This window comes from Microtus pennsylvanicus, chromosome 4 (genome assembly GCF_037038515.1).
Source record: "Microtus pennsylvanicus isolate mMicPen1 chromosome 4, mMicPen1.hap1, whole genome shotgun sequence".
Classification (NCBI taxonomy): domain Eukaryota; kingdom Metazoa; phylum Chordata; class Mammalia; order Rodentia; family Cricetidae; genus Microtus; species Microtus pennsylvanicus.
The window spans coordinates 132,145,406-132,167,837 of NC_134582.1; the positions used below are offsets into that span (position 1 = coordinate 132,145,406).

Sequence of the window (22,432 nt, forward strand, 5' to 3'; positions counted from 1 at the left end):
TAGCAATGTGGTGTTGCTATCAAAAAAAAATTTTCTTTTGAATTGTCAGGTCATTTTAAAAGAATTGTTGGGCTGGAGAGATGGCTCAGAGGTTAAGAACACTAGCTGTTCTTCCAGAAGTCCCGAGTTCAATTCCCAGCAACCACATAATGGCTCATAACCATCTGTAATGAGGTCTGGTGCCCTCTTCTGGCATAGAGGTGTACATGCAAAAGGAACATTGTATACATAATAAAATAAATCTTTAAAAACAAAAGAATTGTTTTAGATTACAGAATTTATTTATGCCAGTATTAAGCTTTATTTTTGTAGAAATTTATTGAATCCTGAAGTAGGTTTTTATTTCAGAAGCATAACTTATTTTTAGTAAGATTGCTTATAGGAAACAAAGATCTTTGCAAGAAAAAAATAGAAAATTTAGACAATTTTATCAAGTAGTGTTCTGTCGTGTTCTAGGACAGCTTCCATTCAGCTCTGCCTTATATTGAGTCTCTAAAGTCCATGTTCTCTATTAGGACTTAAACTTTTAGATTTATTTTAAGGAGAATATAATTTTTATGGTTTTTCTTTTTTTTTCAAGTCAAAACAGAGAAGAAGACAGTACAATTCAGTGATGATGTTCAGGTAGAGACAATAGAGCCAGAACCAGAACCGGCCTTTATCGATGAGGTGAGTGATTTTCCTGTTAACAGGGAACTCTTTGTATAGAAGCTGGATTGTTTTCTTGTTATGAAAATGTTAATAGTAGAGACAAAGTGTATAATGTTGTTATAACTTTTTTAGTTCTATTTTTACCTTCCTAAGATCTTGTTATTTATCCTGCTAAGGGTTGATGATACTGTTCAATAGTTGAACATTAGTGTAGCTTATGTGAATCTCTGAATTGATCTTGGTGCTATAGAGAGGGAATAATGTAAGGTTGAATGCAGATTTCTGTCTAGTATTTTATAGATTGGATCTATATTGATGTATTTGATTATTGGAAATGTAGGCAGTTTCCAATTTTAATTGCTATCACAAACAGTATTATAGTGATTTTTTTTGTTTTGTTGTTAACATTTAATTTGCTTTTCTTAGCTTAGATATCCAGGAGTGGAACTTCCAAACTGAAGGATCTATGTGTTTTTCATGTTAATAGGTACTGTGAAATTGTTGAACAGAAGGGAGATTTACAGTTTTGTTGATGCTTTGTGAGAATACCTGCTTTTTTTATTTTATGATTTTGTTAACATTTTATTGAAACTAAACTTTACCTTATACTTTATTAAAAACTTAGCTTATAATGGATAAGAAAAACTTCAGTGTAAAATCTGAAATTAAAAGTCCCAGAAGAAAGCACGGTAAAATTGATCTTGATTTTAGCCTGGATGATGATTTGTTTTTCTAGATATGATGCCCAAAACATGGACAATAGCAGCAAAAATAAGCACATGGGATCATACTAAACGCTACAATTTCTGTATCTTTTTTTTTTAAGTTGGCAATTTTCTTTTATTAGATCATTTGTAAAGGGAGTTTTCAGAGTTTATTTGAATTATTTTCAAGGAAGCAAGTAAACCCAAATGTGGGAAAACTAAATTATATTACCACACTTTAAAGAATCAGATCTTTTAACAATTTAAGTATTTTGGGTACACATTTTAAAATTTAACATGCAGCTACACATATATTTAAACTCCTTTTTTTTGAGATAGAACAACTCTGTAATTCAGGTTTCTCTGGAATTCATTGTGTAGTCCAGGCTACCCTTGATCTCAAAGCAGTCTTCCTGGCTCAGCCTCCCAGTTGCTGGGATTATAGTTCTGAGTCATCATATAGGTACAAGCTTTGTTTACATTTGTTATTTTTAACGAGAAAGTTAAAAGCATACCACAGTTACAATATTATTTTTGTTTGATAGATGTCTTTTTTTTTTCTTTTTTATTGAGCTCTACATTTTTCTCTGCTCCTCTCCCTGCCTCTCCCTTCCCCCTTCAACCCTCTCCCAAGATCCCTATTTACTCAGGAGACCTTGTCTTTTTCTACTTTCTACTTCCCGTGTAGATTAGATCTATGTGAATCTCTCTTAGTGTCCTCATTGTTGTCTGGTTTCTCTGGGATTGTGGTTTGTAGGCTTGTTTTCTTTGCTTTATGTTTAAAAACCACCAATGAATGAGTATATGAGATAATTGTCTTTCTGTGTCTAGGTTACCTCACTCAAAATAATGTTTAGAATTTCTGTATTTCAAAACAACCATTTGATTGAAGAGGAAATCTACAAAGTTTGAAGAGTTGTAAACCACATCTGAGGAAATGTTACTAAACAATACGCATAATTAACTCAAAGAAGTCAAATTATAATAAATAAATGCTATAAAATTAAAATCCTACCTTAAGGAAATGCCTGTGAAACAAGATTTCCTGAGTTTGAAGTCAGGTTCAACTACTAAATTTATAAATTATTTTCTTCAGTTTTCAGACTTTTATAAAAAATGGAAGTAATCAAACATTCTTTACAGCTCTGAAATATAATTGATCTTGGTCAACTGCTCTGGTTAGTGTACCACTTCTGGTCAGCATTTTACTTAAGAAGACAAATACATGTTTTATTGAATATGATGTCTATTTTTGAAAGAGAATATCTGCTTTTTCAGATACTGAACAGTCATTAAAATTGCTTGTCCATTACAGACTATGGAACACTTATTGTCTGTTGAAAGAATAAAACAAACTTGCTGGTTTTCAAATGAAGCTGCCTTTAAATTACTACTAAATAAACCAGATCAGTGAAATAAGTTTTGCTTCTTCCTTGGATTGAACACATTTGAGTCTTTGGGAAAAGCTTATATTAATTTTACTTTAAATCTGTCCATATGTCATTGTTAATCTGAAACTAATTATTTTCAGTGGTTGTATTTGAAAATACACTTAGTTTTATCAGTTTTTAGTTTAACAGTAGTGTTTGGAGTTAGGTTAACTTGTTGGTGTGTGTGTTTGTTTTATAGTGCTGGAATTGAGCCTAGAACTTTGTGCTTGTAAGGCCAGCCCTCTACTACTGGGCTGTGTCTCCAACCCAAACTTGGCATCTTCGGAATTCAATTAATATGTCAATTCCCCAAGCTGCATAGAAATCTTTGCTATTACTACATTTTTATCATGAATCATGTTTGCAGCTGTATATTTTTTAAATTTATCATTTTTATGTGTATGGATGTTTTTTGCTTGTATGTAAATCTGAGCACCGTGGGCCTGTGAAGACCGGAAGACAATTTCTGTCTCCTTAGAACAGGATTTACAGATAGTTGTCAGCTGCCATGTGAGTGCTGGGAATTGAATTCTGGTCCCCTGGAAAAGCAACCGTTCTCTGTCACTGAGCCATCTTTTCAGCCTGTGCTGTTATATTTTTATATTCCAAGTTATTAATAGTATTACTTGTTTTGAATAGTAATATCAACATTGTATTGAATTAACTTAGTAAATGGTATTAAATGATGGAATTAGTAAGCCATACAAGATGCTGTCCCCAGCAGGCCAAATTTGAAATATAATGACATTCTTATGTAGTTGTATTACATACATACCTACATGTGTATTTTCTTACTGCCTTTGTACTAAAGTTACTGAAGAGATTGTATAGTCCTCATGTTTACTATCTGGTCCCTGGTATAGATCAGTGTAGAACACTCTTCAGAACTTCATTTTCTTGTGTTAGTTTCTTGTATTAGAGGTTGATGTGCTTTAGACCACTTCCTGCCATCATTTTCCATTTTCTTTCTCTTCTTTTAAAGTTTCTTTCTCCACTATACAGATGAAAGCCTCATCCTATGCCCATGTTGAGCCTTACTGTGGTGCATTAATTTCTAGCAGCATTTCCAAATATTGGTGGTGGTAATGACAATTCAAATGGTTTCACACATTTTTGCAACAACAACAAAAATGATGAGCAGAACACAGTGAATTGCTAGCTAATAGATTATTAAATGCAATTTTTAAAATTTTATTTTACTTCACATGTGTGGGTATTTTGCCCAGATTTATGTCTTTGCACCAACCACTTAGATGCCTGGTGCCCACAGAGGCCAGAAGGAGGCATTGGGTTTCCCTGGAACTGGAATAATAGATAGTTGCAAGCTGCCATATGGGTGCTGAGAATCAAATGTGGGTCCTCTGAAAGAGCAGCTAGTGTTCTCAAATGTTGAATCTTCTTTTCAGCCCCTAAAAATAGTTTTTAATAAGCTACTTAGCATTCCTGTTATAGCACTCAGAAATGATAGCAATAACTCAGTGGTACTCTTCCCATTATTTTCACCTGTAACAATCTAAATATATGAATGACCTTGAATCCTGGCTCATTTGATTATTTTAAATTTGAACGTTGTTACTTTAGCCCATTATATACTAGTAGAAATCATTAATGCTTATAGATGAATTTCACAGAGTATTGCCAATTTATGTACATACTTTTATTTTAAAGAAGTTTTATATAGTTTTCTAGATATTACTATATAAAATTTTGTAGGAGGTAGTGAGTTAAAGAAAAATGATCAATTTGGAATTACTGTTTTAAAAACAATTGTTTGTCTTTATGATCCTGGGGGCCAGAAGCCAGTCTTGTACATGACTGGCAAGTAATCTAGTGAGCCCCATCTCCAGCCTGGTCTAAATGGTGGTGCTGCTGCTTTCTCTTTAAGAGAAACAAGAGTGTGGACGAGTGCTAAGTACTGAGGAGTCCAACTGGGTCAAGGAAAATTCTGCTTGGCCAGATTGCATTACAGAAAGAATGTCTGAGTACTCAGTTGTGGCTCATATAGAAACCACGTTGTATTAATAGGAGATGAACATGAGTCTTTTACCTTGAAAGAATACCCATTTTAAATACAGAATTCACTTGACTTAACAGGAGCTTTCCTCTACTTCCAGTCTAACCATTCATCTCTCAAACAGTCGAGAGTCTGTGCTTGAGTAATAATTTTACTTAGAACTTGTAGTCTTTAAATTATTAGCTGTGTGTACCTACGTGTAATAACATCACTATATAGAAATTTGAGTGAAAAGAGTTTTTAATAGTTTCCATAGAATTTGGTAAATTTAAAAAATGTCTCTTGTATAATGCATGGGTCTGTTTATGCAGCTGCCTTTTTTTTAGTTTCTTTAGTCCTAAGTACTAAAGGATTCTGAAATAGAGCCAAGTAAGTGGTTTGGGATATTATCCATCTTTTCCCACACACAAACAAGAATAAGCTACAAGCTTCTTTTCTTCTTTTATGACAAACTGAAAGTTGATAGGAAGAGAACAGATTAAATTTTAGAGCTCCACTTAGAGGAACAGCTGTGAAAGGCCTGGGCTCTGCCTGTGGAGCAGCTGTCCTACTCCCTGGCGAGACGTAATGACTGAGTGTTAGTCACAGCAGACTGTCTTGAGAGGGTGCTCCAACTGTTGTGTGCCTAAGCTACAGCTGCTCCAAAACAAAGAGAAATTCTTTAACATGATATGTATAAGAGATTGGAGGAATTATATCCAGTAAGTTTAAATGGATGGTCCTGTTCTCATTTGAACATTTTAAAAAGTGCCTACTAATAGCATACAAGGGTCTGGTTTTGCGGGTGCTAAAGGGAATACATAAGATGCTAAACACAGAAAGGGAAATTAACATTCCTAACTATGAACTGTAAGAATTTCTATCTGAAGGTGGGTGGTGGTGGCGCATGCCTTTAATCCCAGCACTCTGGAGGCAGAGGCAGGTGGATCTCTGAGTTTGAGGCCAGGCTGGTCTACAAAGTGAGTTCCAGGACAGCTAGAGAAACCCTGTCTTGGAAAAAAAAATAAAAATAAAAATTTTCTATCTGTGATTAAGTTATCAAAGTAAGAACATAATGTTTCATAGAGATTGCTTGCTTTTGACAATAGCTATTTAATTTCTTTAGGATAAAATGGACCAGTTGTTACAGATGTTGCAAAGTACAGATCCCAGTGATAATCAACCAGACTTACCAGAGCTACTTCATCTGGAAGGTAAACCTCATTTTCTACCTACCTTGCAAGCAAAGAATACCCAGAGATCTTATAATATTGCTCCTGGCTGGCTTTTGAGAGTCATCTTAGAAACAAACATTACACCTTCTTCCTGTACCTGTCTCACCTTTCATGTGTTGTTTAAATCCTGAGTAGGAGTTGAAATCACAAACCTTGCTATTCAGATTATTTTATTCAGTACTTTAAAGTCTTACGAAGAAATAAAACCCTTGAAATCAGTATTTTTAAACTGTCACCATTATACTTTGAGAAAATGAATTTTGGGTTTTATTGACCAGAGATAATTAATATTTTTATTACTTCACATTAAACTTTTCATTTCTTTAATGAGCATTTTTCAGAAGTTTACTTTCTTTTCTTGTCTTTTCTTATTTCTCCAAAAATTGCCATCTTAGCGATGTGTCACCAGATGGGACCTCTCATTGATGAAAAACTGGAAGATATTGATAGGTAAAGAACTTGTACTGTATTTAAGTTGTGTATCTTTCTCTCTGAAACCATTTCAGTAAACTGCCATTTTATAAAGGTGCTCACATGGTAAACTGCCTGCCACATAACCACAAGGACCCCAGTTTGGTCATTGAAGCCCATGTAAAAAAGCAGGACATGGTGGTGCATGCCTATAAATCCAGCCAGGGCAGTGAGGGTGGGGAGAGGAAGGAAGATAGGCAGATAGGCAGATCCCTGAGGACCCCTGCCCAGCCCAGGTGCATCGATGAGCTTCAAGTTCAGTAAGAGATCCTGACTCAGAACTAAAGGTAGAGAGCCATAGAGAAAATAACCCAATGTGTCTCAGGCTTCTGTGTGTGCATACAGCTGTGATATACACCACACACAGAGACAGTACTTTAAAGAACCATTCTTTATTCACTGTTCGTACCTTGATGTGAGGATTTAGACTCATTTGCCCTTTCTTGAAAAGCAAGGCTTCTCCATCTTCCTTTTTTTTTTTATATCATTGTGCTTACTAAACCGGCATTACCAGAGCCCACAGGCTGCATCTGTTGATAAATGAAGAAATCTAAATAGTTGCAGGTACAGTCCAGCATGGGATCTAACCTAAAAACATGTTTCTGTTGCCCAAGAGCCAAGGGAGAAGGGTCTTTTTGTCCCATCTGTTGGTATTTAGAGTCACTATTAAGAGCATTGTGTCATTTAGCAATCAAATTATTGTGTAATGTTTCAGAAAACATTCAGAACTCTCAGAACTAAATGTGAAGGTGATGGAAGCTCTCTCATTGTATACGAAATTAATGAATGAAGATCCAATGTATTCTATGTATGCAAAATTACAGAATCAGCAGTATTATATGCAGCCATCTGGTGTTTCTGGTTCCCAGGTATGTTTTGTAAAGCCCAGGTGTGTTATTCAAATTCTTGAATATACTTGAGATGGTTTAGAATGTCTGTTTGTGTAAAATGCATGAGTGTGTGTGTGTGTGTATACCACATGTATGTTCTGAGCCCCTTGTTTGCCAGAAAAGGGTGTTGTTTACCCTGTAGCTGGATTTACAGCTGATTTTGAGTTGTCTAATGTGGGTGTTGGGAACTGAACTTGGGTTCCCTAGAAGCAGGATGTGCTTTTAACCGCTGAGCCACTGAGCCATCTCTCCAGCCTCAAATGTGTAATTTCTTCAGCATAATGTTTACAATAAAAAAGTTAATAGAATTTTTAAATTTGCAAATATATAATACTGAATATACTAGTATATATATATACATATATGCATTTTTAATTTTTTCCTTCTACAGGTATAAGTAGCAAAATTACCCACTAAGTAGTTTCCCCTTAACGCTTTTTATTTTAGTAAAGGTATTTTGATCCTATCCTAGACCTGTAGTATCAAAGCCTTTAAAGTTTAGGTTCATATTATAAAGTTTCAGGCTTAGTGGTTAAAGACCACTTGTTGTTCTTCCAAAAGATAGTTCAATTTCCAGCACCCATGTGGCAGCTCACAACCATCTGTAACACCAACTCTAGGAGATTCAACATCCAGATAAAGCACAAATGCACATAAAATAAAACTAAATAAATAAATTATTAAAAATAAACCTTCAGAAAAAAATAAAAATAAATAAACCTTCATATCTTCTATAATTTTTTTTTAAAAAATCTAATATTCTTCTGAGTGTCTACAGTTTTTTACACTGAACTACTTAGGTTAAGTATTATTTTTGGTTAAGATTTATTTTTACTTTGTGTGCATTAGTGTTTTGCCTGCATTTACATTTTGTATGAAGGTGTTGAATCACTTAGAGTTGGATTACAGACCATTGTGAGCTGTCATGTGGGTGCTGGGAATTGAACCTGGATTCTCTAAAAGAACAGCCAATACTCTTAACCATTGAGCCATCTCTCCAGCCCAGGTTAAGTGTGCTTATTGAAGAGGGTGAGAGTCAACCTTGAGTTACGGATATGTTTATGACATAGATTATAATTACGTTTTTAAGGGTGTTATATATTTATCTCTAGCTCATTAAGTTGGATTCACTAAATATATGCAGCCCTTTGTATGTCAGTCATGTTTTAGTACTCTGTGATAAAAAGCCCCCAAAGTAAAATGTACCATTTCCAGTGACTAAAAAAATTGTTTTAAACAAAAAGTGAATGTTTACTTACCTGTAAAAGGAGGACCTAAATGCGTGAGAAAAATGAGAAACTGTTGAACACCTACAAAATAGAATATTTATGTGTACACTCAGAGCGGCTTTAATGGGGAAACTGCTCCTCCTTCCATTATCCTACATGTGTTCAACATGGAACGCCTTTTCCTCTTTCCACCCAAGACTGTTTAAGAGCCCCCTGGGCCATCAGTTGATCAAGTTTTAGGTATAATTAGTCTGTTTGTCCACTTAGAGCAGCCAAAACTTAGCTCAGATTTTCTTTTATGACCCATTTCCCATGAAACAAGAAGCTACAATCTTCAGGAGGATGAATTCTCCACCCTCAAGTGGAGAATCAGGAGCTTGAATGGCACCTGTTTAATAGTGTCTGTCACTGGTTTCACATTGAATTTTCAAAGAATAATAAAATGTAGCCGTGAGAACTTGTTTAGCTGTGCTTATAATGGAGACCTTTGGGATTCTGATGTGCATCTGTTACATTTAGTGAAATAGAGGGTGATTGGTTTCATGGTGATTGTGTTAATTTCTTAGCACATGAGAATTTTTATACAATGTATACAGTAGAATGTCTTTTCAAATATATAAACAGACTTTAACAGTAACTAAAAGAATGTTTGAAGACAGACTGTTTAAGATTTCAATCAGCCTTGGTGGCTCATACTGGTAAGCTAATTGCTAAAAAGGTTGGCTGAGCATATGACAGTGCATAATCCCAACATACAGGATGAGGCAGAGGCAGGAGGTTGCTGCATGTCTAAGGCCAGCCTGTACCACATTGGCTGTACCAAGCCAGTCAGGATTGCAACCAATCTTCTTCAGGAAAAACAAAAAAATGGAACTTCTGTTTCTTTACATTTAAATACAACAACAACAAAAAGAACAGCTTTTAGATATAAGAATTGGCAAACAAGCCCAGCCTGCTGCCTGTTTTTGTCTAGACACAGCCCCTCCATTTGTCTCACAGACATTTATTTTTGCTTTGTGGCTTCATTCTAAACCTATAGATTTGAATACTACACCAGACTCTCTGGACCTTATAAGAGCATTTCTTAACCCATATCTTCAGAAGTTAGTATGTTCTCTATTCATTAAATTAGTTTCTAAAATGTGAGTTGTAAATACAGTCTGGGGCTCTAAAACAATGGATTCAAGTATACTTCCAAAGTGTTGTGATTCTCATATATTAAAACTTTTTCATGCAGTTCTGATCATGTTTTTTTCTTCCCTAGATCCTCCCACCTCCATACTCCCCCCAACTCCCACCTTCAAAAAAACAGACAAAAAAACCAAACAAACCAGAACAGAAATTAAAAAGACCTTTTGAAAGATCAACATGGAAACTATATCATTAATTTAATGTAGAGGTTATTTTAGTATAAGATGTATTTCTTTACTGCTTCTATGTGAAATTAAAATCTGTTCATGTAATACTTAAAAATAAAAATTTGCAATAGGAAGTTGGTTCAGTGGTAAAGTGTTTGCCAGACTGGATGATTCCCAACTCTCTTGTAAATGTCAACTGGACATAGTAGCCTGCCTGTAATCCCAGCGTGTGGACATATAGAAGGGATCTACAGAGCAAGCTGTCTAGCTGTAGTACCCAATTAGGTGATCTTTGTGTTCAAATGAGAGACCCTGGCTGTTAGAAGGTGGAAAATATTCAGGAAGGCATCTGACATCAGCCTGCCTCCTCATGCTCCCACCTACTCATACATACACACACATTCCTGAAAACACACATATACTTTTAATAAGATTAAAAATCATCAGTCTACCAAAAACTGTTTTTCATAAAATTCCAACTGGTACAATAACATTTAAAAGAAGTTCTAAAGGAGTAATGTTTGCTATTTTTGTATTTGAATGCCTCTGCTGAATAAATTTGGAATAGGCATTAAAATTGTATAATGGAATGTTTCCTTATTACCTTTTGTAGGTATATCCGGGACCTGCTCAAAGTGGTACCTACCTGGTTACGGGGAGTGCACAGATGAGCCATCTCCAGAGCTACAGTCTGCCCCCAGAGCAACTCTCTTCCATCAGCCAGGGAGCAGTTCCACCCTCTGCAAACTCTGCTCTTCCTAGTCAGCAAACCCATGCTTCTTACCCAAAGTAATTTGATTATTGGTTATTGGGGTTCATGTTAAAATTCTTTAATTGGCTCCCATTGTCTTTAATCACAACTGAGATAAGAAAAACTGGAGGCTGGCATTGTTGTTCAGACTTCCCCGTCTGTAGTGTACAGTGGGTTTTGTAAGAAGCCAGCCTAATTATTTTCCTTACAGCAAGAAAAGCTAGATTTTTTCTTTTTTTTTTTTTTAAAGATTTTATTTATTATATATACAACATTCTGCCTCGATGTATGCCCGCACGCCAGAGGAGGGCGCCAGATCTCAGTACAGATGGTTGTGAGCCACCATGTGGTTGCTGGGAATTGAACTCAGGACCTCTGGAAGAGCAGCCAGTGCTCTTAACCTCTGAGCCATCTCTCCAGCCCCAAAAGCTAGATTTTTTAAGAGTTCACTAGCACAGTGTTTCTAGGTAGCACAGGCACACTTTATAGAAAGCAGTAGTGTCTGCAAATGCTTCTATATGCACCTCACTGTTGTAGCACCCTTCCACAGAGTCGTGAGCTTTAAAACAGGTTGTCATGTTTAGGGTGCTAAAGTGACGTTAAGGTAATGAAGCCTAGAACTCAGAGGGTATGGTGAAGATCCAGTTCCATGCTTTATATTTAACACTATTGACTGACTTACTCCTTAAAATAACCTATACATTGGCCCCTCCATTTTGTTAATGGGAAACTGAGATGTGGACTAAGGTTCCACATAGCTAAGATCCAAAACAAGGCATTCTGGCTCCAGAGATTGCCACATTGCCTCCATACTGAAATTCTTTCTCACAGTGTAGTATGTCATTAATATGCTCTGGGAATGTACTAAATGTCCTGTAAACACTTGCTTTCTCCCTTTATATTATACTCTTCTCAGTTCACAGTTCCACTGTTTACCTGATAGCCAAGGCTAAACCCTGCAGTTTATACAAGCTCTGTTTTCTTATTTCTCCTCTGTATTGTCTGTTTATCTTGACAATTAATATATAGCTATTTACTAATCTCCAAAATAAATCTTTTCCATTAATATCTTGATGTTATCCTTGGATACTAATAATTTCTTACCTTATCATCATGGCTGCACAGCTTTTTGTTCATTATGAATCAGTCTGTCTATTACTACATAAAAATGAGTTGCTCATCCATGAAGACTCTGGTCCATTCATTCTGTAGTCCTCATCATTTTCTCCAGTGTAATCTCTCTCTGATCCTGTCATCCACAAAACAATGACAGATGTGCAAGCAGGATCTAATGGCACCGAGGAGCAACAGATAGCGATGAAGGAAGGCAAAAATGTTCTAGAGAAAATGAATCCAAGCTAAGAACTAACTAGAGAACAAGAAGCGCAAACATTTAAAGAGCATGCCCTACAGAAAGCACCTGTAGAGTGCACATACGTTCCTTCAGCGGCAGCATTAATGTTTCACTGCATGTAAGGTCAGGCACATAAGGATGTAGATGCTCATCAGGTATGGTCACAGGTAGATGTGCTGGAAATTGCTGTTGTGTGTGTGGGGGGTGCCCTTAGGCTGTTGTACTTTTAGGGAAATAGGGAGATGGTCATCTCACTAATGCATTAAAACTGTTCTGTCAAGATGCTGCTGATATCCATGTTGCCAGATTCTGTCATCATTTTGCAAGTCTCCTACGCTGCTTTACACATTCCCTTCCCTATTTTTAATGTGTTTCAGTCCATTGTCACTTGGTTTCCCTTTTTGCTTCCTGCTCCTCATTTGCCCTTGCCAAATGCACCTTTATATCTAGAAGTCTTGGGCCCGCCCATTATATGGACTGCTCTGTTCTGCTCAGCCATTTCCTAAAGGTCCTCTGAATGAGGACTCTTGGTGTCTGTTTTGACTCCTGCTCTCCCCTGGGACTACAGACTGTTTTCTTGTGTCTTTTAGACATCTTGGTGTCCAAACCATTCTTTCTTCTTGCCCATGCTTCTCTTGTTCCAGTCAGCTATAGTCCAAGGTGTCATTTTCTCCTTTTAGTAAGTTGCCATTGCAATTATTTTTTATCAATTATAAAACCAGACATTCTAGACTACTTGGTCCATTGTCAGATTTCAATGGCACTTTCTTCAGAGTAGGGTGTGACTCTTCTCTTCTGTCTCCACTGTGACTCTGGACACCTGCCATTCTCACATCTGTTCCCACTCCCATGAGCCTGTCAAAATACAAGTCATATCTCATTCTCCTCAAAAAACACCAAGTGTGTGTTTCCCTTCACTCACAAGCGTAGCTCTGTGACTTCTAAGGTACTCACTGAATCTTCTGCAGCCCCTTCTCTCCCCTGCCACTTAATCTCTGTGCTGTTTGCTCATCTGCTACAGTTGCATTGGCCTCCTTTCTGTGTCTTGAACGTAGCGCATTCTAGAACCTCAAAGGCTTCTTTTCCTTAGCCTAATGTGTTCTTTTCTAGACTGCTGCTAATGGTTCCTGTGCTTTCCTAAGATCTTTCCTTAAATGACGCCTTAGTCTGAAAGGCCTCCCCCCTTGCACCCTACATAAATAAGAATCATTTGTCCCAGGTACCACTGGTACTATTTACCATGCTCTGGTTTCTTCACTGTGACTATAACCATTAACATACTATAAATTTATTGTCTTTTCTTTCTCCTACCAAAATACAAGTTCTTTAATAGTAGAAACTTTTCTTCCTTCATAGTATCCCAGTGCTTACATAACAGTGTGTGACACTTTAATAAATTATCAAATGTATGTAAGTGGATGTTTAATAGTTTTCATGTTTATATCTGAATGGGTATACAATTCATTATTTAGTTTAGCTAATTGTTTTCCTCCCTCCACAGTGCAATGGTTAGTTCTGTTCAAGGAAACTCGTATCCCAGTCAGGCTTCAATATATAGTCCTGCTGCTGCTGCTGCTGCTGTACCTGTACCTATTCCTGCTGCTGTACCTGTGCCTGCTGATGTCACCATATACCAGAACGCAGGACCTAATATATCCCAGGTGCCAAACTATACTTTAACATCATCAGCCCTGCCTCAAGGAGGAGGAAGCCAACAGCCACCTCAGCCACAGCAAGCATATTCTCAGAAGGCTCTGCTATAGGACTTGATGTTCCTCTTGGTGGCATGTTTTCTGCTGAATGCCATTGACAATGTTAGGAGATTCATTAACATCCTAAGATTTGTTTTTCCTCAGCTCATAGGAATCTGTCTTGGTCAACAAGTTCAAATACTCAAGAAGTTAGAACTATCTTCGATTTGCACTGACTTTTTAGAGGTCCGCCCCTCCCCCAGAGGAATGAAACTACTTACAACATTTATTTCCTTTCATAATATGAAGAATCGTTACAAGATTATTGTCTTGTAAAATTACCTGGTCTGCAACACTCAAAAGTTCAAAAACTGCTGTGGCAAATGTTATGTACATATATTGACATGTAACGTCATTAGTGACCATTTGAATTACAGTGGTGATCATGTGAATATATTTAACACTGTGTTAAATTAATTTACATTGCTGTTTTATTTTAATCATGAACAACTACCATGTTTGCTAATGTTTTGTGTAAATTTAAGTACACTATCTCTTTAAGCTGCAAGAGAATCAAGTTGTAGCACATTGACCCGAAGGCATTGTTGTCCTGTTGTAGTGTCACATTAAATTGAACCTTTCTTTACTGATGGTGAGCAAAACCTATGTATGTTATGTCTTTCTGTAGCTTCTGCCCACTGCTGGCTGTCATCACACCAGCATACAGTAGCCACATTTTTGGTGCAGTTAGAAGAGAATAATGTTCCCTTTAAACTTTTGTATTCTGGCATGGTGTTCCAGGTATTGTGGACCATGAGACAAAAATTAGTCTTTATATATTATTTTTAAAGAAGTAATATTGATTTTACTTTTCCCTAGTTGAATGTGGTGATTAGGTTTTAAAGCGGTATTCTGGTTTTTTGGTAGCAGTGACACCAAAGATAGAAGCAATGCATAGAAAGTTTTCAACTGGGAAAAAAATGAACTAACACTACGTTTTCAGAGTCTCTTGTAATTTTTAAGATCAAAACAAAATTTGATTCACTTGTCTTACCCCACTAGTTTTTTAAGATATGTCTTTGACACATTGTATCTTTCAATTCTCATTAAAATGGCTATAAGTAGGTGTTTGAAAGTAATTTATATTCCTGACTTTTTTTTTAATAGTTTATATATTTATTATTAAGTTTCAAACTGGAGTTTTAAGTTTTTCCCTCTGTCTGTCTCTGTCTCATTTGTAGTTCAATTGACATTGCTTTTGCTTCTTATTTAGGAGTAATTTTAATGAATTATTTTAATCAATACAAATAGGTTTTCCACTGATATTTTAGTCATAAATATTTATATTTCCCTGGTTGTACTATACCAGTACTTAAATAATCTAAAATTTTGGTACCATATTTAACTAATAGAACTAAATTTTCCTCTTGAGAATGCAAATTACATTTTCATTTCCAAGACTCGTCTATTTCCTTTTTGACAAATGACTTCCATCTTTGGCAGATAATCTTAAGAGTGATTAATTCACAGGTTCATATTTAAAGCTCTTTTTCACCCTTAATTTTACTTGAGTTTAAAGTATGTCATCATCAAATAGTAAAGTTAAGTTTTTAATTTATGTGTCACATTTTAGATATTTTTAAATAAAACCTTGCTAGCAGTTAGACTATCTATAATCTTTTGTTCCAATTTAAATATGGTTTAAGTGATATACTTTCCTCTAAGTCATATTGTATATTTTCATTTTAATAAGTTCCTATTTACAACTATATTCCCACTTTAATTTTTGATATCTTTGTGTTAAAACATCAACAAAATATTTTTTAGTATGCTTCTATAAGTTCATTAATGGCAAAATGAAAAAAGTTACCAATTTTGCAGTGCATATATATTTTTTATCATGTAGTAGAGTGTATAAAGAGTTGAATGAGTGATTGACTTTGTCTAAGTGACTTTACTTGGCTAAGCGTGCAAATCCTTGGTAGAAAAGTTCCAGTGAAAATGAAGCACCGGCCTTTCACCTTCAAGTGGCACGACGAGGGTAGATGGGCTAATTGGGATCACAAATAGTTTTGTTTTTTAAATCCCATGCAAGTTGCATTTCGAGATAATCTTTACTGTGTGTGATAAATTATACACGAAGTCTAGCACTCAGAGGTAGATAGAGACAGGTAGATCGCTCTGTGAGTTTGAGGCCAGCCTAGTTGAAAAAGTGAGTTCCATGCCACCCAGGCTACATGATGAGACCTTGTCTGAAAAACCAAACAACAACAACAAAATTTTCATTGACAGCTGTTTGTAGTGGTATCAAAATATGGATAGCTGTCAATGAAAAATTTTAAATCAGAGTATCTGTAGAGTAAATGTCTATGAAGAAACTTTTTGGTTTATTCTTTTTAAGTTTGGGAAGTGTTTCTATGAAAGTGACAGCTAAATGAGCAAAGTGTAGCCCTGTGCTGTGCTGCAGGTCCTGTCCTGTGCTGCAGGCCCTGTCCTGTGCTGCAGGCCCTGTGCAGCTGCAGGTCCTGTCCTGTGCTGCAGGCCCTGTGCAGCTGCAGGCCCTGTGCAGCTGCAGGCCCTGTCCTGTGCTGCAGGCCCTGTGCAGCAGTGGATGTGATCATGTCAGTGTGCCTTGTGCCATGCACTGATGATTTTATAGACATTCCTGACCCTTTATCTTCTGTCACTGTTACCTGTCACCCCCTACTTGGGGATGAACATTTTTCTAATATGTGCCCAGAGATGCCCTTATTAATTACTTCTGAAATATTTTTTCTTTCCTCTTTGCTTTAATTACTTGCTCAATAAATCAGCATCATTCATTTCTAATATAGAGGACTTACATGTGTGACATCTGCCTCATTAAATTTGAAAATATCCTTTGTCCAGTGCTTAAGTTTGTGTTAGATTAATGTCCTACATAGTAAACTGTGCAACTCTAATAAATTGTAGAATTTTTTTTCTAATATGAGGTTTGTTGGTATAATTGGTCAACTTTTCACCCAAAATACATTAAAACCAGTTTTGTTTTTCTTGCCTGTTAACCTCATTTTACTTACCAATTATATAATAATAATAATAGCTTCCTGTTAAAGCTTTTAACATAACAAAACTTAAGTTTGAAATTTTGATTCATTTGTTGTTTTCCAATGATTTTGTTAGGTTTTTAATTTTTGTTTCTTTGGTTTCTGGGGGTTAATAACCGCCTGTATCTCTTATTGTGAAGAATATCTAGAAGAAACTATCTAAAGTGGTGTTTTCAGTTATCTTTGTGATATCAACTGTATTGGTGGTGCTGTGAGTGGTGCTTTACCCAGCAGCCGTCGGCACAGAGAGGCTTCTGCACCAAAGACGGAAAGAGTAAAATGTTGACTACCCAAACATCCTTCTTCTACATTTACTATTGCTGCCATTTGCTCTATGTCCTTGTGTGTATTTATGTACATGTGTATTTGTATGTAGATGTACATGTGTGTACACACACCTACTTTATTGAATGCATAAAAATGCTACAAATGGAAGCTGTATGCATGACTACTTCATGTTTCCTATAAGAATAAGGACAGCCTCCCATATAATGTAAACCACTCTCCTGTTCAGGAAAACAGACAGTGATTCCTAAGATATTACCATAGTTACTCTCCATGACCATGTCATGTCATATATATATGTGCTTCATTCTTCAGCCTAGTATCCATTCCAGGAATATATGTCACCTATATAATGTCCCTTTACTCTGTTAATTAATTAACGGGGATTAATCTGGATAATACCCATTGTCATTTTTCTGTACTCATGTTGACTTTTAAGATCCGCAGTGTGTCATAGAATCATCCTCATTCTAGATTTTTTGTTTCTTTGTAGTATCCTTTAACTTAATTTTTAAATGTCCAGTGGAAATTTTTATTATTTTGTTTAATTTTTATGCTTTATTATAAAAGCATTGTAAATAAAAACACCAAGGTTATCCATACCAAAAGATCACACAGCCAAATTAGCTCTGTATAGTTAAAATAGGTATTCCAAATGGAAACTGGAGCTTCATATTGGGTTTTATACTTTTAATATCAAATATATTTTTGTGCACTTATCTACCACCCAAATCTGAAAATCCGTTCTCATTAAAGTTACTCTTATTCCTAAAGGATGTATTGATTAATCACAACCTACATGACGTAATGAAGCTACAGACTGGGAGATGTCTCAGCAGGTAAGAACATTTGCCACACAAGTTTGAGGACCTGAGGTCAAATCCCCAGAATGCATATAAAGAACTAGATGTAGTTGCGTTTGCATTTACCCAGTACTGTGAGAGGTGGCCGGCCTTTAATCCCAGCACTCGGGAGGCAGAGGCAGGTGGATCTCTGTGAGCTCGAGACCAGCCTGGTCTACAGAGCTAGTTCCAGGACAGGCTCCAAAGCCACAGTGAAACCCTGTCTCAAAAAACCAAAAAAAAAAAAAAAAAAAAAAAAACTGTATTTTCAGATACATATATTTGGTTTGCCTGTAAAAGATTTCCCCTTAACCTAATGCCAATACCAGGATGTTGAAGGGCAAGGAAGTTCTCCCTTTTTTTAAAAATCAGAAGTATTCATTTCCTCCAGTTGTTTACCAAGTTGAAGTCAGGTTGAGGAAAGCATAGTGAAGTTGCAGACATGTGCAAGATGTAATAATGAGTACCATTAGATTGTTAGGATTTGAGGTTAAGTCCTAGTTCAGTTGATGGATTAAAAAATACAACTAATTACTGTTTCTTGGATGTATTCATTATAAATGATTGTGTATCTTAAAGAGAAATATGATAGTTGAAAAGGTTTTTGGTTGAATTCATAGTATAGAATATCTGCTAGGTAGGGCAGATCTAAAGTGGAAAATTAATAGAAAACATACATAGGTTACTTTTTGTCTAAACCAAAATTACTGAAAAACTAATGAATACATATTCAAAGGGGTTGCTAAAACTGAAGAAGTAAACAAAGATACAGATAAATTCACTTTTAAGAGGCTTCCTGGTAACAAGTCCATTCATGATAACACAAGGTAAGATAGTGGCATTAACTTTCACTGCAAGTGTGTCACAGTTTCTGTCATAAAGAGCTCTTGGAAAGGAAGTGCTTGATGGTAGTGATAGTACTTTGCATTAGGCATAAGAGTAGATATATTTACATATATATCACAAACATGCACACACGTCCATTCCTCTATTAAGTGGAAATTTCAGTTTTTGTCCTAGAAATTCAGAGGACTGTACTTTAGCAGAGTTACAGCTTTTCTCAAGAGAATGACCTTGCACAGCTATGTGATTCCTCCAAGACCTGCCTTCTACTTACTTGGAATTTACAGTGCTCGTGTACCTACAGAATCAATTGTAGTCTCTGCTTCCAGTCTTCTACGTCTGTCTGAAATACCCAGCTATTTGTCCTGAGTAACCTACTCAGGCCAGTTAACCTGTGCTAACGTAGATGACAGAGCATGTGTGGTGGAACCAGGTACGGCAGCACTGGGATTGCACATTCTAGCATAGCTGTGGAAACTTGCTTTCTGAACAGCCTTTGGTGATACTGATGCTCTAGGCAAGCCAGTGAGCCTTTTCCCATGAGACTCCTGCCAGGACATACGCTCTCTGACAGAGGGCTTTCTTTTTACAGTAGCCCTGTTTTATTGGTTCTGCACTGGCTGTAGTCATAATCATCATTGCAGTGTAGGGGCATAGAGAGTATTTGTATACTTAAACCACAGAAGAAAGGTAGCATAGGGTTGATATTTTATTCTTAGTCCTAGTGTGCAGTGTGGTATTCTTGGTCCTCAGACAAAGTGGAAGTAGTGCAGTTCTTCACCTCCTTCTGGTCTTCTGGTTGACAAGCAAGCTCAGATACTCTTAATACTGGGACATTATTGTTTCTGTCCTTGGTGCTAGTTAAGAATGCATTGAAAACATTCCAGATGAAGCTCAAGATCAGTATCCTAAATAACTAGTCAAGAAAAATGTGACTACATACTATTAAGTCCCAAGTTACCAATGCAAAATTAAATGTTGGCTGTTATATTGTTTCAGTGAACCTTTTTATTGTACTTGTGTCTCACACAATAATTTTAGAAAATACTAGGGTTTTGTTGTGACATTTTCATACTTGTATGTTTGTACTATGCTCATACTCATTCTTTATTACCTGTCCACGCCCACTACCCCCCTGGTAGTTTTCCTATGTTCATGTCATTTTTTTTTTTGCAGCTACATGAAAATATTTTCAAGGATAAAGTATATTGGTGTTTAATTTACCTCCTTCACTTTAGGAGATTAGATACCTTGTTGGTATTTAAATTTTTTCAGTTATTTTTTGTTATAATGGAGGCCAATAAAGATATAATGGCTGATTTCAAAGTACAGATAAACATGTATTTCCTATTGATAAGTAGATGATTGAAGGAAAAAGCTAGATTTCTTGGTTTGGTTTGGTTTTTGTTTTTTGAGTCTGTAACCCAGGCTGGCCTTGAACTCCGGCCTCATTATTCCTGGTGTGCCAACATGCCTGGCCAGCCCTTTTTCCTTTCTTTGCTTTTTTCTTTTTCTCTGTCTCATTGTAAATTCTTTCAGAAGTGGTCCTAGTATGAATGAAATACTCACGGAGTTTATTCCTTCAGTGGCAGAATACTCGTGTGCCACAGTAAACGCAGACTTTACCTTTGCTGTTTTTTTCTTTCTTTACAAACAACTTATACTGTAATAGAACTTGGTGAGGTATTTTAACATCAAAGTGAATGTCAGGCCACCTTTTATGTGTGTAGCCGTCAAGTGTTAGTTCAAGTGGAGAGGAGTCCTGTGGATTCTCAAGTTAACTTGTGAGGCAGAGGGCTGTAGAATGGACAGACCTTGCTAGGCAGTAGTTCCAAGTTTTCCTGTACTGAGGATAGATAAAATGGACGAGTACAGAGTTTTATTATTATTCATGACTTTCATATGTTATTTTCTCAAAATTATTAACACGATGGGAGAAAATTTTGTTTCAGATGTTCATCCAGAGTTTATAGCGATCAATCTACCCTGATTTGTACATTTGGAACACACAAAAATACCATCTTAAATAGGTTTCTAAAAAAATAATGAAATTTGATTTTGTCTGTGGGAAATCTTAAATTACTTAGTTCATGTTAAATGTTTGTTTTATTTAAATGGCTAAGAAAATTGTTTGACCCCCCCCCCCACCAAAGATGACAAGGAGAGGTTGGTGAGTGAAAGAAGCTGTGTTCAGATGTGTGGGACGAGTCCAGTCAGAAGTGGACATCTCAGGGATGAAATGATGGCAAGCGCTCATGCCCATCTTCGCTACGTCAAGCATCACTCTATTAAAGCTGAATAACTTAATCTATTGTATTTGGTGTCTTCTTAAAGTGTTATTTCTAAATATTCCCTTTACTTACCTGTGACTTACAAATTAAGTGCTATTTATTACTCCTTAGTTTCTTCCTGTGAATTCAAAGAACTGTCTTGAGAAATGTACAGTGCTCTCCAAAATGCTTCCAGCCAAGGTTTTGTAGATTGTCTTTTTTTAAAATATTTATTTATTTATTATGTATACAATATTCTGTCTGTGTGTATGTATGTCTGCAGGCCAGAAGAGGGCCTTATTACAGATAGTTGTGAGCCACCATGTGGTTGCCGGGAATTGAACTCAGGACCTTTGGAAGAGCAGGCAATGCTCTTAACCACTGAGCCATCTCTCCAGCCCCCTGTAGATTGTCTTTTAACTCTTAACTTGTGTTGACCTGCTGATGATACATTAAGTCCTGCTATAATTCGCATATTGTGTCTTAAAAATGGCTGAGCTGGGAAAAATTATGTAATAAAAATGCCTTCGGATTTATGGGGAAATTTGGCTAGAAACACAGCTTTCAGAAACCTCAACAGTGAATAAATATGGGAACTTGTAAATCCAGCACAGTGTCTGTCACACACGTTAAATGACTCACATGGAAATATGTGAGCATGACAATAAATTTGGCACCTCACCTCAGCAAAGAGCAGAAGTGCGTCCATGGGAGAAGGCCCGTGCTTATGTGGAGCTGTGGGAGAAGTAACCCAGCTGTGGGTAAGTGTGACTAAACCCCTCTGGACCTGAAGTTGCTGCCTAGGGTTTAACGTGTTTGCATGAGTGTTTTATGTATTCCAATGATGGCTAATGGTTTCCCACATTGCACCTTTTCTTTTTTTTTCTGGGTGAAGTCATGCATAAGCAAATGCAAGTTTGCATTTTGTTCATACTCTTCTACCATATGTCTGCTTCTTGGATCAAACTTGTGTTTTTATGAAAATACAGTATCAAGACTCTAAAGGTCATGTTGGGCCAGAAGGAGTGGCTCAATACTACTCTTTTTCTATTTTAGGAAGATATCCTTTATCTGTTTAAGTAATAGGTAAGAACTGTAGATAACATCTAGAATCCAAAATGTTCTTTCCTCTTAATAGATAAGAAAAGCTCCCATTAAAACATCTAAACAATTAAGAATTATTTTATGTTTTCTCCAACTATAGTCTTGAAATAATACTACCCTCTCATTCAAAAAAGGGTGGAACAGAAGAAAATTGAAAAATTTAGGATTTAATTTTTTCCTTACCTAAGCAAGTATGACCCTTATAGTTAGTTGTTATTTTAATTTTGCAGCTGCTTGTTCTTATT

At 36.3% G+C, this 22,432-nt stretch overlaps 1 protein-coding gene across 1 annotated transcript in view; it reads left to right on the plus strand.

Annotated features, from left to right (window-relative positions):
- The window catches only part of Stam (signal transducing adaptor molecule), a 55,367-nt gene extending 37,466 nt beyond the window's left edge, over positions 1-17,901 (plus strand). The window contains exons 9-14 of the mRNA XM_075970532.1: positions 581-669; positions 5,905-5,992; positions 6,409-6,463; positions 7,200-7,353; positions 10,575-10,750; positions 13,568-17,901. Coding sequence (XP_075826647.1) covers positions 581-669; positions 5,905-5,992; positions 6,409-6,463; positions 7,200-7,353; positions 10,575-10,750; positions 13,568-13,829 — 824 coding nt within the window. The 3' untranslated portion in view covers positions 13,830-17,901. The remainder of the gene's footprint in view (positions 1-580; positions 670-5,904; positions 5,993-6,408; positions 6,464-7,199; positions 7,354-10,574; positions 10,751-13,567) is intronic.
- Positions 17,902-22,432: the final 4,531 nt, after the last annotated feature.